This window comes from Bos taurus, chromosome 6 (assembly GCF_002263795.3).
Source record: "Bos taurus isolate L1 Dominette 01449 registration number 42190680 breed Hereford chromosome 6, ARS-UCD2.0, whole genome shotgun sequence".
NCBI classification, from domain to species: domain Eukaryota; kingdom Metazoa; phylum Chordata; class Mammalia; order Artiodactyla; family Bovidae; genus Bos; species Bos taurus.
Genome location: NC_037333.1, coordinates 71961960 through 71978402, shown reverse-complemented (window position 1 = coordinate 71978402; position 16443 = coordinate 71961960). Strand labels below are relative to the sequence as shown.

The 16443-nt window shown below is 44.9% G+C and overlaps 1 protein-coding gene and 1 pseudogene across 5 annotated transcripts in view; both read left to right on the top strand.

Annotated features, from left to right (window-relative positions):
- Positions 1-4741, top strand: part of HOPX (HOP homeobox) — a 32334-nt gene extending 27593 nt beyond the window's left edge. For all 5 annotated transcript variants that reach the window (XM_005207940.4, XM_005207943.4, XM_005207941.5 and 2 more), the window contains 1 exon segment: positions 3931-4741. In XM_005207940.4, the coding sequence (XP_005207997.1) occupies positions 3931-4008 (78 nt within the window). In that variant the 3' untranslated portion in view covers positions 4009-4741.
- On the top strand, positions 13857-14330 carry LOC509782 (40S ribosomal protein S11 pseudogene; annotated as a pseudogene).

Sequence of the window (16443 nt, the reverse complement as noted above, 5' to 3'; positions counted from 1 at the left end):
GTGATTTAAAATATATATCTTCAGAAAATAGCTGAGCTTTTCTTGAGCCTCCCCCCATCCCCCAATGCTAGGGTTCAACTTACTAAGTATTCGGATGCCAACTCACCAATTCACAAATGTGGTCATTGCTGACGTTATTTTCAGTAACTGTATATTAATATTCTGCTTCATTACTCATGTAAGAATTGGCTTCTGAATGAGTCCAGCTCAATCATTTTGTCCTAAACGAATCCTGAAAGAAAATGAGCCTTTCTCCCTCCAAGTTTTAATTAGTTGGTCTGTAAAACTCTGCCGTTTATTCAGCTCTAGTAACTGGAAATTCTGCTGAATCAGACCTTGTAGCCTCAAAATCCCTGCAGAGACACCTCATTAATGAAACTGGAACCAGATTCCAGAGTTAACTAAATACACACATGGATCACCGAAGCAAATATGCCCATCTTTAGCTGTAGAACATTGGCTGAAGTGTGAAGTGTGAAGTGTTAGTCGCTCAGTTGTGTCTGACTCTTTTTGAACCTGTGGACTGTAGCCCACCAAGCTTCTCTGCCCATAGAGTTTTCTAGGCAAGAGTACTGGAGTGTATAGCCATTGCCTTCTCTAGGGAATCTTCCCCACCCAGGGACTGAACCCGGGTCTCCGGCACTGCAGGCATCCGTGCCACCAGGGAAGCCCAGAGCATTGGTTAAAGCCACCAAAAACACCTGAGTTCTCTATTCTCCTTAAGGAGGGAGACCCCTAAGAGCGAAATACTGCATCCAGAAAGCAACCCCTAAGAGAAGGTTTCCCTAAGGGCAATCTGCTGCCACTGGTTTTCAATTCTTTTCTCTGCTGCCACATCCACAGTACAAAGGTATATAAGACCACAGATCTCAGTGGCTGAGTAACAGACTTCCGTGTGTAAACTCTGTTGAACAGTTAGGGCAAAGTATAGGCATGGTCCCTTGCTGTTCAGCCAGCTGAGCCTTGGTGCAGACCCTAGACCATCCTGTTTCCTCACTTCCTTCTAGCTCTCAGGCCTTGAGACACAGAAGCACTCCTTCCCCCGTGGTCCTCGCCCTTTCTTCTCATCTTGGGTGTATGCTGACTCCCTAGATCTCTGTAGAGATGAGGGCCCTGGAGCCCACCCTGTTTGCTGGGAGGCTGTGCTAAGTCAGAGACGTCTAGGTGTCACCACACAATCTCCACACCATCTCCATCAGCACATCCCAGGTCTGGTGTCCATCCCACAGCTGTGTTCTTTCTCTCTGCTTCCTTTCTGTCCCCTCATCTACTGGCCCCTAGAACAGGTACATTTTAAGTTCATTTTATTTTTTAATATTTGTTCATTTATTTGGCTGTATTGGGGCTTAGTTGCAATGCACAGACCCTCTAGTTGTGGTGCATGGGCTCAGTTGCTCCCAGGCATGTGGGATCTTAGTTCCCTGACCAGGGATCGAATCTGCATGCCATGCATTGCAAGGTGGATTCTTAACCACCGGACCACCAGGGAAGTCCTGCTGCTGCTGTTGCTGCTAAGTCGCTTCAGTCATGTCCGACTCTGTGCGACCCCATAGACGGCAGCCCACCAGGCTCCCCTGTCCTTGGGATTCTCCAGGCAAGAGCACTGGAGTGGGTTGCCATTTCCTTCTCCAATGCATGAAAGTGAAAAGTGAAAATGAAGTCGCTCAGTCATGTCTGACTCCTAGCGACCCCATAGACGGCAGCCCACCAGGCTCCCCCGTCCATGGGATTCTCCAGGTAAGAGCACTGGAGTGGGTTGCCATTTCCTTCTCCAATGCATGAAAGTGAAAAGTGAAAATGAAGTCGCTCAGTCATGTCTGACTCCTAGCGACCCCATAGACGGCAGCCCACCAGGCTCCCCCGTCCATGGGATTCTCCAGGTAAGAGCACTGGAGTGGGTTGCCATTTCCTTCTCCAATGCATGAAAGTGAAAAGTGAAAATGAAGTCGCTCAGTCATGTCTGACTCCTAGCGACCCCATGGACTTCAGCCCACCAGGCCCCTCCGTCCATGGGATTTTCCAGGCAAGAGTACTGGAGTGGGGTGCCATTGCCTTCTCTGAGGGAAGTCCTAGGAATAGGCAAATGTTAGAAACCCTAACCAGGACAATAGAAACTCCCTAAGCTTCCCTCTTCACTTATAGTTGAGCTGACTGGCGCTCTAACTTCCTCAAGTTCTCAGAGCCAGTTGATTAGAATAGAGCTTCCTGTTGGCAGGGCCCAGGACTACAGAGCCCCCAGTGGTCACCTACTCAAGCAGTGAGGTGGAGAAAGTGTGCCATGTTGTGTGAAAGGTTGGGAAGCACAGGAGAATAAAGTCTAGAGGTTCCGTCCCTCCCATAGAGCCTTCTACTCATCGTCTCCATGTAGATCAATGCTTGCTGCTTCTATGCCTTCACTCTTCTCTCTTCAATGTTGTTTTCTGAAAAATCCAGATCCTTTCTGGCCAACCTGCTTCATACTCCAGACTCTTCCCCAGCATGGATCTCCTCATTTCCCCTTTGCAGAATTCCCACCCCTCAGTGGTATAATAATATACAAGCATGTTGAGTCGTGTCTGACTCTTTGTGACCCCATGGACTATAGCCCCTCCAGGCTTCTCTGTCCGTGGAATTTTCCAGGCAAGAATACTGGAGTGAGTTGCCATTTCCTTCTCCAATGGTATAATCTCAATGGTGTAATTATGTTGTAATTGATCCTTTTGAACTGTGGTGTTGGAGAAGACTTTTGACAGTCTCTTGGACTGCAAGGACATCAAACCAGTCAATCCTAAACAAAATCAGTCCTGAACATTCATTGGAAGGACTGATGCTGAAGCTGAAACTCCAATACTTTGGCTACCTGACAAACTGACTCATCGGAAAAGACCCTGATGCTGGGAAAGATTGAAGGTGGGAGGAGAAGGGGACAACAGAGGATGAGTTGGTCGGATAGCATCACTGACTTGATGGACATGAGTTTGAATAAGCTCCAGAAGTTGGTGATGGACAGGGAAGCCTGGCGTGCTGCAGTCCATGGGGTCAAAAAGAGACAGAAGCAACTGAGCGACTGAACTGAACTGACTGATATGTTGTAGGGCAATTTTACAACATATGAAGAATGTTTTAGCCTTCACATGGTACCATGTCTAGAACTATCCCATCTGGGGTTTTTCTAAATCCATGGTTAATTTTATGAGGTATGAATATTTGGCTTACACAAATCTAGAAGATTTTGAGTAAACTGGGAGTTCTACTCTATCTTTTCTCACTGCTCAGTGGCCCTGGAGCAGGAAGATTGGGCCAGACTACTCCATAGATTCCCCCAAAAGAATTGCCCCAAGGTTGTCCAGTGCTTGGTTTTTCATTCATTTTATTTAACAAATTTGAATGAAGCACTGTGGATGACCAAGGCCCTTGGGATCATCCCACACTGATGAGGTAAATCAGTTATATAGATTTATCTGGGGCAACAAGGAGATGCTTTGATTTCTTTTATCATTCAACAAACATTGATTAATCTCTGTTAAGCCCTTATGCTAGGGGCTAATAACGATAAGACGGATGCAGACTCTGCTTTCATGGCTCTTATCTTTTAGAAGGAAATGTAGACTAAAAGCAAGGGAATGCACAAGTTAATGAATTCATTACAGATGTTCAAAGTTCTGTGAAGGTAACCAAGTATTAAAATAGAGACTAAGGAGATGGATAGAGAATCTACTTTAGATACAACGGTCAGGGAAGGCTTCAGTGAGAAGGTTTTATTTAAGCATAGGAAATAGTATGTACAAAGGTCCTGAGACAGAAAGGTAGGTATCACAGTGAGAAGAACCAGCCCTATGGGCTCAGTTCTTACTTTCCTTTTTTACAATTGGGTCACAGAAGCTACTTTGAGAAAGGGAATGGACATTTTTCAATATGTGACAAGTAATTTTGCACATTTTCCTCCTCCAGAAATGGTTCAAGCAGCGCCTGGCCCAGTGGCGGCGATCTGAAGGCCTACCCTCTGAGTGCAGATCCGTCACAGACTGAGGAGTTGGTGGGCATTGGTGCTCCCCTTCATGAAGACCATCTGCTATTTCTCTTTTCAGCTTCATCAAGCTATTTTGGTTTTTCAGTGTAGCGTTGTTATGTCCCACTGTTAGCTGTCCTGCTATTTAACACAATGTTGTATTTTTTTTTAATGTACATAACTAGAGAAGATAATAACAATTTTTCTATGTGCAAGCACATAGGAAGCTGTGTGCAGCAGCTTCTGTGTAAGGCAGAGGTGTGGCTGCAGATGGTGTGGCTGGCATTTCCTTTTGAGTCATGATGACAGATGGTGTTAAAAACCGCCTAAGTTTCCTTTTGACCATCACCTCCCAGTAACAATTTACTGTCAATCTCCATTTCAGAATGGTCAAGGCTTCTGTTGAAAAGATAACATGACCAAGAGAAAGACACATTTCCTTCTAATTCCACTTCCCTAAGTCATTTTCCTTGTGTTTCATTTAATACATTGAGTGAGAATACAGAGGGACTTTGACTCATGTGGATTTCATAAAGCAGTTCCTTGGATTATAGCTGAATTAACTTGGAAAGCACTCAGGCTGGAAGACAAAAATCCCAACTGGCAAAAATCAAATAACTAAGGGGGAAAATCCACAAAAGTCTTGAATTTCCCTTATTTAAATACATTTGTCAATTTATTTTGCTAAACAAAATGAACTGTTTTTTGTCTCTGAGATGATGTTCCAAATAAAACCTTAACATTTTGTGAAAATGCACTGAGTCCTCTGCAGATTTTTAACTGAATAATAAGCATATCAAAGGAAAGTAGAATAGCTCAGCATAAGAGCAGCCTGACAAAAGAGCTGTCATTTTCTAATCCTTGCTATTCAAAGTGTGGTCCAGAACTGGCATCATCAGCATTAGCTGCAAGCTTGTGAGAAAAGTGCAGAATCTCGACTCCAATCCAGACCTACTGAATCAGAATCTGCATTTTCAACAAGCTCTCCAGGTGATGCACATGCGCATGAAAGCTTGAGCAGCACTGATCTAAAAACTCTACAGTCGATTTGCATCCATTTTCTATTATACATAGCACATGAAACAGCTTAGCAGGGTCTATGTTTGAGTGCGTGAACAGTAACTTAATTACAATGGATCAACCAAATAAGCTTTCTATATGTTTGTTTAATTGACTGTTTTTACATAAGACATCAGCAGGTAAGGGTGACAAGAAACTGCAGTCATTTTATTTTCCTACTTTCCTATCTTTAGCATGTGGCTCTTGTGTTCATGGAGACAAGATGGGTGCGTTTTAAATAAAAAAGGAAAAAACAAAGGGCAAATGCTAGGTAAGACTCTTCCCTTTAAAAGTTTCTGGAGGCCCCTCCCTAGGGACTTGCACCTACATCTCATCGGCCAGAGTTGGGTCACATGGTCACTCCCAACTGCAAGGGAGTCTGGGAAGGTGAGCATATGTAATTGGGCATCATACTGCCTAAAGAAAAATTAGGGTTCTCTTGGTAAGGAAGAAGAAAGGGGAGGATGGATATTGGAAAGGCCACTAGCAGTATCTGCCAACCCAGCCCAGAACGAAGCTGGTGTGCACTTCTGAACTCTTACCTACAATGCGGGCACAGTCTTTTCAGTTCTTTATAAAGAGCCCAGAATAAGAAACAGTAACAGTTATTTGGAATACAAATGTTTACAAGATCCCATTAAACATCCTCTGCAAGCTTCCTCCTCCTTTACCTTAAAACATTTCTTCTCTAAACAACACACAGTGGACCAGCATCCGAGCAGAACTGCCTCGTCTGGCAGACTCCTCTGCAGCCCAGTCGGTGGTAGTCGGAGCATCTGTCAGCACATGGCTCGATGCTGACATCATGTTCTGGAAAGAAAGAAGGGAGATGCACAGGAATGTGTGCACTTCATAAACACCTGCATAGAGAGAGCATTCTTTACTGTTCAAAGCGCTTTCATAGTCACGGTCTAACAGGGAAAAAATGCACTGTTAATATTACAGTAGGCAAAGCAAACCCAGACAGAGCATGGGGACGTGCCCGTGTCAGGCAATGAGAGAGATACTAAACCAGGTCCTAGCCCCAGCTCAGAAGTCTATCCAACACACCAGAGAAATGATTCAAGAACAAGCCATCCAGAACGAGAAGAGTTAACCAGCTGAGCAGAAAGTGCGCCTTTGGCTTGGAGTTGAGAAGCATGTTTATGATAGAGGATCACTTCCTGTGTTTATCTGGCCCCAGAGTCGAATCCTTGAATGGCAGGTGCTGGAAGGGAATGAAGATCGAGTATCCTTTAACGAATTAATTATTCAATTAATATATGTATCTAACTAGGGTCATTGTTTGTTCATTTCTTGCATTTGAAGTATTCCTTGATGATATTGTTGTCATAGTCCTTAACCACCACACAACTGCAACCAACCACTATGCCAGGTTTTTCTCTCTGTCAGTGTTTCAGGGCGGTCTACCCACTGCCCTCGTTTCTTGTTGTCATCAGCCTTAAGGTTGATTTAATGTTCAGCAAGTGGAACAAGCCCGGTCTGTGCTTCTGATGGACTGGCTGTAAATTGGAGGTTTCATGTTCTTCTCCTCCGGGTGGATTGATTTTCCAGAGCAGCTCACAGAACTCAGGAAAAGTTTACTCCCTAGATTACCAGTTTATTATAAAGGCTGTAACTCAGCAACAGTCAGATGGAAGAGATGCAGAGGGCAAGGCTTGGGGGAAGAATGTGGAGCTCCCAGGCTGGCTCTGACGCCACTCTCCCAGCACCTTCTCCTCTTTACCAAGCCAGGAGCTCGCTCTCTGAAACTTGCACTTTAGGGGCTTTTTATGGAGACTTCATTATGTAGGTGTGATTGATTAAATCATTGGCTAATCATGATTAAACTCAATCCCCAGCCCCGATCCCCTCCCTGGAGGTCAGCAGTGGGAGGGTGGGAGGGGGCAGAAAGTTCCACCTCTCTAACCACCTGCTTGGTTCCCCTGGTGACCAGTCCCCAGTCCTGTGGTTATCTAAGGGCTTTCCAAAAATCACCTCCATAACACAAACTCAGGTGTGGTTGAAAGTGAAGTGAAACTCACTCAGTTGTGTCTGACTCTGTGACTCCATGGAATGCCAGACTACTCTGTCCATTGGCTTACCCAAGCAAGAATACTGGAGTGGGCTGCCATTTCCTTCTCCAGGGGATCTTCCTAACCTAGAGATTGAACCCGGGTTTCCTGCATTGCAGACAGATTCTTTACCATCTGAGCCACCAGGGAAGTCCTAGTTATTCATGACAAGAGGTTTCTTTTGCCTTTCTCACTCTGGAGCTACTTCAGGAACTGGAGCTATTTGAGGGCAAAAGACCAAATATTATTAAAAAAAATAGTAAGACATTCCCATTGCTCTTATCACTTAGGAAATTACAAGGGTTTGGGGAGCTGCGTGCCGGGATCAAGATGAAGAGCAAACATGTATATTACTTATTAATAATCATAAGATCACAATATCCTTAGAAAGATTCTTCCTAAGGGAGGAATTTGCTCTTTTGTTTATGAAAACACCTTGATGAGTTTTGGGGGCCATTCAACATAAGCCTAGAAGGGAAGAAAATGAGGAATTCAGTGGCTGTTCACAAGAAAGAAGCAGAAACTTAGCACTGTGTCCCATGGATGCTCAGGTGGGCAGCTAGCTGGGGCTCTCAGGCACTGAGGGGAGAGACGGAGGAGCGTGATCTGGGACAGAGCACAAGCTCCAGCAACATGCCCACTGACCCAAAAGGCTGGTGGGGTTGGCTCAGGGACTTTTAAATGCCATTTTATATTAACACTGTACATTGGCTACCATTCCACCACTGCTCTTTGTTACCCGTCACCTTGAGGATGGCGCTATTACACAAAATGGCCTTGCCTTGGCGATGCTTTGCAGGGTGGAGAGGGCAGAAGCCGCTTGGGCCATGTCTGTGGCCCAGAGTGGGCAGTAGAAGCACTTGTTTCTGTCAGCTGTCTTCCTGTGAAGGGGTAACAACACCTCTTTACATCCGGGGAACACCTCCCACTTCATGTGATAGAGCGGTTAAACATAGCATCCCCATTTCCCCGCCCTACTCAGAGTTAGACACACGACCCAGGCCAGACAATCACAACGCCATGGCCCTTTGCACTTGGGGACTGAACCAAGATACGGGCTTTGGATCTAAGCTGGGCCGATTAAAGTCCCTCACCAGAGTTTTCCCAACTGGAATGGTAGGGGTAGTTCTCTACTGTCCTCGTGCTTAGAAAGTTGTGAGGGTGGAGGCCTGGGGTTGCAGGCAGCCATAGACCCAGCTAGGGAGAGAACGTCATGAGAGAGAATGAAGCCAGGCAGAGATGAAAGTTAGAACGAGAGAGACACAGAGAGTGAGAGAGCACTGGGTTCATGCTTCCATCCCTGCCTTCCTAGATCCGTGAACTAGCGAATCCCCTTCTTGGTGTGTATCTGCCATTTGCAACAAAAAGAATCCTAACTAATGGGAGAGTGAAAAAAGGAAGAAAGGAGTGCATAGAAGGAGGAATACTGGCCACTAGTGTAACTATGAATCCAGAAGAAGCAGGAATTCAAAGTAAAAGAAAGCCAGGAATACATAGGCCAACAAACCCTAAAAATAACCAGACAGAACACCAGACAATTCTCAGTGGATGGGGACTTGAGAAAAAGGTTATTTTTGCATATTAAAGGAAAAGATGACCACTGACAGGTAGATAATTTATGGACATTAAATACATACTTTTTGTAATTAAGTGCAAATGTTTGATAGATAGGATTTTGTTACTTTCTTGCAGACATTTGGTTGCTCTCCCTCAACCCTGGCCATCTCCATGCAGCAATCTTGTTCCACATATTCCACTTTACACTAAAGGGTCATTTGAAAACCTCAACAAACTGTTTCAAATATATCCCTGCCCAAACTCAATGCCAGAGTAACTAGGAATAACAACGATAAGAAGAAAAGTCATTTTAAAATGTCATATTCTCGGACTTCCCTGGTGGTACAGTGGATAAGAATTTGCCTGATCCAGAAAGATCTCACATTCCATGGAGCAACTAAGCCTATGCCCCACAACCACTGGCCCATGCGCTGCAACTACTGAAGCCCGTCTGCCTAGAGCCCGCGGTCCACAATGAGAAGCCCCTACAATGAGAAGCGTGTGCACCGCAACTAAAGAAAGCCTACTTGCAGCTACAAGGACCCAGTGCAACCAAAAGATAGATCAGATCAGATCAGATCAGTCGCTCAGTCGTGTCCGACTCTTTGCGACCCCATGAACTGCAGCACGCCAGGCCTCCCTGTCCATCACCAACTCCCAGAGTTCACTCAGACTCACATCCATTGAGTCAGTGATGCCATCCAGCCATCTCATCCTCTGTCGTCCCCTTCTCCTCCTGCCCCCAATCCCTCCCAGCATCAGAGTCTTTTCCAATGAGTCAACTCTTCACATGAGGTGGCCAAAGTACTGGAGTTTCAGCTTTAGCATCATTCCTTCCAAAGAAATCCCAGGGCTGATCTCCTTCAGAATGGACTGGCTGGATCTCCTTGCAGTCCAAGGGACTCTCAAGAGTCTTCTCCAACACCACAGTTCAAAAGCATCAATTCTTCAGCGCTCAGCCTTCTTCACAGTCCAACTCTCACATCCATACATGAAAGATAAATAAATAAATAATTTAAAACAAAACTTCATATTCTCTTCCCATGATGGAAGTACTAGGAGGTAGTGGAGTGCACAGAAGTCAGGCAAGTTTACAGAACATGAGCCATGCTTATATTGACAAGGCAGGAGAATAAGATTTCTTGGTTTTATGAAGCCCAGGGCTTTGATGGTGTGGTCTCCATGAACAATTATAGGCATGAAGAAGTAAAGGTTTCTAGAGAGTCTCCCTTCAGCTTCACCATCAGCTGTCATCTTACAAATATTTGAGCACTGCTCCACTGAGGATGTACTCCTATAAACATTAGGTTCCGTGTGACTTCTTACTTAGAAAAATATGAGAAACATTGGACTTGAATCTCAATTTATGTAACGCATCCAACTACCGAAATACTCATGACTCACTGACTCACAGTTCATGTGACTCATCCTTGGAGCTCCAGATGAACAGTGCAGAAGGATTTTCTTTCTCCTTCTTCTAGATGCAAGCTCCCTCTCCCCCTGCTTATAAAAAAAAAACAAACAAACACACACACACACACAAAACTTTGTACCTTGGAATTTGACACTGCCTGGGAACAAAGAAGGCAAGTTTCTGGTGATAGTGATGCTGATGATAAGACTCCTCAAGGCAGAGCATAATACAGAAGCACAGAATCTTTTCAAGATACAGAATGTGTGTTCAGGAACCAGGAGAGGAGTAAGCACGTATATTTATGTCCCGTTTCTCCAGGGGGAGAGCTGAGGCAGAGAACGCTGGTTGTCCCCTTAGGCCTTCTCTCTCTCTCTTTTTGGAGAAGGCAATGGCACCCCACTCCAGCACTCTTGCCTGGAAAATCTCATGGACGGAGGAGCCTGGTGGGCCGCAGTCCATGGGGTCGCTAAGAGTCAGACAAGACTCAACGACTTCACTTTGACTTTTCACTTTCATGCATTGGAGAAGGAAATGGCAACCCACTCCAGTGTTCTTGCCTGGAGAATCCCAGGGACGGGGGAGCCTTGTGTGCTGCCACCTATGGGGTCGCACAGAGTGGGACACGACTGAAGCGACTTAGCAGCAGCAGCAGCAGCAGCTGTTGGGTTTTTGTTTAGCTGGTTGTGTGTACACTAGTGCTTCTCTCTTTCTTCCTGTAACTTTATCTGAGGAGAACGGCTGTCCAGCTAAAGACTAAATAGTCTCATTTCCCATGTAGATAGATTTTTTAGCCAGCCTCCAACGAGCTCTGCTTCCTGGTATTCACATATTTGCATAGGCCCTTCCCACACTGAACCAGGGCTGGTCTGTGTGACCAGTAAAAAAAAAAAAAACAGAAATGATGTGTTGCTTCTGAGATTAGTTTCTAAAAGATACTGCAGCTTCTCTCTCTCTCTTTCTCTCTCTCTCTCCCCCTCTGCTTCTTGGATTAGTTGCTCTGGGGAAAGGCAGCTGCCATGTGGAACTGAGACCCCTGAAAACAGCCAGTGAGGATACAGGTCTGCCAAGAACCCTATAAGTAGGCTTGAAAGTGCATCCTCCAGCCCCTGTCTAGCCTTTAGATAACTGCAACCTCAGAACAACAACCACCCAGCTAAGCTGCTCTTGAAATTGTTTGATAGAATAAAGGTCTGTTGTTTTAGTCTGCTAAGCTTTGGGATAATCTGTTATGCAGCAATAGATAACTAAAGCACTGGATGTGACCAATGAAGTGATGTGTGCTACTTCCAGGTAATGCTCCTAAAAAGAGTAAGAATGCTTTCTTGTTACTTTTTCCTACTTCCCATGATCAAGGATGTGAGTATCTTAGTAAGCGGAAACCAGGTGGCCCAGTGGTAAAGAATCCACCTGCCAACACAGGAGATGCAAAAGACACGTGTTTCAATCCCTGGGTCAGAAAGATCTTCTTTGGTAGGAAACAGCAACCCATCCCAGTATCCTTGCCTGGAGAATCCCATGGACAGAGGAGCCTGGGGGCTACAGTCCATGGCGTCGCACAGAGTCAGACGTGACTGAGTGCCATCCGCACAACGTAGTGAGCTGTCTCAGATTTGCAGATGATTGCAAGCCCTTAGGCTCAGGAGGGCAGCAGAACAGAAAGAGCCTGGGTCTCAGGATTAGTCAGGAAATGCCAGGCTTAGCTGTGCTAACAACCTCTGATCTCAGAGGCCTGAGAGCAATGCTGTATTTCTCACATCCACAAATATGATGCAGTTCTCTTCTGCAAGAGTTTCTGAAGAGAAACTCTTCAGGATGGCTGTCCTTCATGTCAATAATTCTCCCACAAATTTCAGGGAAAGGGAAAACAAGCGCGAGAGCCTCGCGTTGGCACCTAAATGCTTCAGTGACACACCTCACACGCACTCACATTGATGTTGTTGTTCAGTAGCTAAGCTGTGTCCGACTCTTTGTGACCCTATGGACTGCAGGACGCCAGGCTTCCCTGTCCTGCACCATCTCCCAGAGTTTGCTTGATGATGCCATCTAAACATCTCATTCTCTGTCACATTTCACTGGCCAAAGCAAGCTGCATGACCACAACTAACCCCAAGCAGGCAGAGAAGCACATTCCTTCCTTATTCCCAGAGGAAGAAGACTGGAAACACTTTTTCATGGAACTAACAATCACCAAAGTACTCAACACCATCAAGTCATTACACCAACCCTGGACATTACACCAACCATGCAGGATGATAATTGGTAGAGAAATAAACTTACATATTGACTAAGTCACAGTGTTGGGGATCTCTTATTACAGAGCTTAGCTTTTAGCCTAAGCAATAAAAGCATATAGATTAATGAATGGATCTATATTTTAGTTAAGGCCACGGCTTCTGGCAGGAGGTCCTTTCACAGCTATAAATCTCTTCAGCTTCCAGTAACCTCTTCCTCTCCTTGACCCATTCTAATCCAAGAGGTAATAACTGTTATCAGCCCGCATATTTCACTTCCTTGTTGGTTCCCTTAATACCCCTTACATCCTAGTAGAGTCCTTTCATTCAGTAGCTTAGTCGTGTCTGACTCTTTGTGACCCCATGGACTGCAGCACGCCAAGTTTCCCTGTCCATCACCAACTCCCAGAGCTTGCTCAAACTCATGTCCTTCTCTTAATTACTTCTGATATCTATTTCCTGTCAGTACCCAAACCAATACAATACTCCTCCCTGGACTTATAGCTGTTAGTCAGAATAAGCAATGACATAAGAAATGGGCAGATGTGAAAATCTCAGAAGGATGGTGATGATGTTTTAGATCAACAATGTAATAAAAGAGCAAACAGGGATTAGCACCCAGATCTCATAATGCACAGGAAATCTATCCCCTCTATTGGCATCATCAAGATGGTGAGAAGCCAAGTGGCATCCTAAAACTTTACACTAAAATTGTTCCAGCAAAAGCTATTTGACCCACTTATTCCAAAATTAAAGCTTATCCCCAAATATCTCCATTATTCATTTCTAATATCACTGGCTTACCAACTTAATTCCTTAGCTGGCGTTCCACTGAGTTCAGCCAGGAAGCTTTGAATTAGAACATGAAATTTGCCAGGTTTCTGTTTGAACAAGATTCAAAGAGCCTCCAAAAATTTCACAGGTCACAAAGGGTACAGCTCACAGCCTCACTCACCTCGGGTAAAAGAAGGAAAGAGAAAAAGTAGCAAATGAGAGTGTGTGTGAGAGAGACTGGTGGCGTGGAGGGCTAGGGGATGAGAATGAGGAAGGTTAGGGAGAGAGAGAGGAAGGAACGAAACTGCCTATCAAATTTATAGTAAGAAAGGTGATTCTTCAAACGAGGAGCTGCCTCTTCCACATTAAAAAACCAAAATACCCTCAATTTGGAGTGCTCCCCAAGGCCAAACAGCTAGGGGAACCCAGAAGACAATGCAGCTTTACTGCCAGACCCGTCAGCTTCCTGTGGAGGGATCTGCAGTGGCTGAAGGAAGAGACAGATCAAGGAAAATGACTTTCATCCCTAAATGAAATATAAATTCCTCTAAGATCAAACAATACAGTGGAGAAGAAAATGAAAAATATGAGTCATTATCCATTTATTAAAATATTCACTCATTCTAATACAAAGCAAACAACGCCAACAAAATCATGCGTATTTTGTCAGGATGCTTTTGGCTACAAGTGAGTGAATATCCAACTGAAAGTGTCTTATCAGGCTTTCTATTTTCTCATATAAGAAAGGTAGGCCTTCCTTTTTTCAGGGAACAGGGAAGATGGCAGACATTCAGACTGAGCATGCATGCCAAAAGCAACCGACCATCTTTCAAAATAAGAAGAGGGTCCTGCTTAGAGAAACTGGCAAGGAGAAGTTCCCACAATTCCACAAAAACATCAGTCTGGGGTTCAAGACACCCAAGGAAGCCATCGAGGGCAACTACATTGACAAGAAATGCCGTTTTACTGGTAATGGCTCTATCCAAGGGCAGATTCTGTCTAGCGACCAAAATGAAGATGGAGAGGGCCATTCTCTCATCTGCCCAGACTACCTCCGCTACATCCGAAAGTATAACCGCTTTGAGAGGGGCCACAGGAACATGTCTGTGCATCTTTCCCCCTGTTTTAGGGACATCCAGATTGGGGACATTTTCACAGTGGGCACCTGCTGGCCCCGGAGCAAGACGGTGCCCTTCCACGTGCGCAAGGTCACCAAGGCTGCCGACACCAAGAGAAAGTTCCAGAAGTTCTGACACTGGACCCCCTGCCCACTGCTCCAAACAAAATAGTGATTTTCCCAGTCCAAAAAGAAAAAAAAGTAGGTGACTCTGCTGCTGCTAAGCTGCTAAGTCGCTTCAGTCATGTCCAACTCTGTGCGACCCCATAGACGGCAGCCCACAAGGCTCCCCCGTCCCTGGGATTCTCCAGGCAAGAACACTGGAGTGGGTTGCCATTTCCTTCTCCAATGCATGAAAGTGAAAAGTCAAAGTGAAGTCACTCAGTCGTGTCTGACTCTTAGCGACCCCATGGACTGCAGCCTACCAGGCTCCTCCATCCATGCGATTTTCCAGGCAAGAGTACTGGAGTGGGGTGCCATTGCCTTCTCCAGTAGGTGACTCTAGGTTTGGCTAATTAGACAAGCTAACTAGGCCAGAGCTCTGTATCCTCCTCTCCGAGTTTCTCTTCTCTTTCTCCTCATGGTTGCAAGATTACTGTTTCAGTTCCAAGCATCACCTCTCACATAACACTGTCCAGACACAGGAAGGCGAAGCCTTGGCTTTCTCTTCAAGTAGCTCTCATTTTACTCTGGAGAAAAAGCCTTCCCCAGAAGCCCCCAGCAGTCTTCCCCTTGCCCCTCATTGTCTGGAATTTGCACCACATGGCCACTCCACGCTTATAACTGGCAAAGATAATCGGCACTTAGAGCAGACTTGTGCATAGCAGGAGCTCATTTACCATTTGCCAAATAAATGAAAGGTGAATTGGACTGCCAAGGTTGCCTTAGACTAATTACAGTCTGTTTCCTAGAATTCATTTTCCTAGAACACATTGTTGGGTGGCGGAAGAAAATTTGTATTTTCTTATCAAAGAAGAAGGAAGGGGCTTGTCTAGTGGCTTAGTGGTAAAGAATTTGCCTGCCGATGAGGGGACATGGGTTCAGTTCCTGGTCTGGGAAGATCCCACATGCCTAAGAGCAACTAAGCCCATTCGCCACAACTACTGAGCCTGCACCCCAGAGCCTGTGCTCCATGAGAAGAGAAGCCTCTGCATTGAGAAACCCGTGCACGGCAACTATTAATACAGTAGGCTCCGCTAGCCGCAACTAGAGAAAGCCTGTGCAACAATGAAGACCCAGCACAGCCAAAAATAAATAAATAAAATTATTTTTTTAAAAAAGGAGGAGGGAGGAATGGATTTGAGCAGTCAACAAACAGCATATTCCACATTAAGCCATTTCTTTTTTTTTTTTCTTTTTAAATTTTATTATAGATTTACTTAAAGGTAAAAATACATTTTTACAGCAAGAAAATGTCTATGCCAGGCATGTTGCACCAAGTAAATATAAAACAAAAATAATTACTTTATCACCGTTTGATGATGAAGGTAAAAATTTATATATAAAGATATATTCATATATAAATTTCTTTTTTTTAATTAATTAATTAATTTCTTGGCTGTGCTGGATCTTCGTTGCTTTGTACGGGCTTTCTCTCTAGTTGCAGGGAGCTGGGGCTACGCTTCACTGTTGTGCTCAGGCTTCTCACTGTGGTGGCTTCTCTGTTGTGGAGCACAGGCTCCAGGTGCTCGATCTTCAGTAGATGCAGCACGCAAGCTCAGTAGTTGAGGCTCACAGGCTCTAGAGTACAGGCTCTGTAGTTGTGGCACAGGGGTCTTGTTGCTCTGTGGCATGTGGAATCTTCCCAGACCGGGAATTGAACCCATGTCCCCTGCACTGACATGCAGATTCTTATTCACTGTGCCACCGGAGAAGTCCAAGTCGTTTCTTTTCTTTTCTTTCTTTCTTTTTTCTTTTTTTGGTCAAATCAAGTGGCTTGTGGGATCTTAGTTCCTCTATCAGGGATTGAACTCAGGGCCCTGGCAGTGAAAGTGCCAGGTCCTAACTACTGGACCACCAGGGAATTCCCACACCATTTCTTCTTAAGGCAGAGAAAAAGAGCAACCCGAGAAAGAGCTTATTATTCTCTAATGGCTACTTTAGCAAAAAAATGTTCTTTGGATTTAAACAAACTGTTCATGCAAGGGAGTAGTATCTTATTAAGGGAGAAGGTAACATGTTCTAGAGATAAATGAACTTTTTTCTTCCCCAGCTGAGACATCAGTTCTTTCAGGATAGTCTCTGCCCGA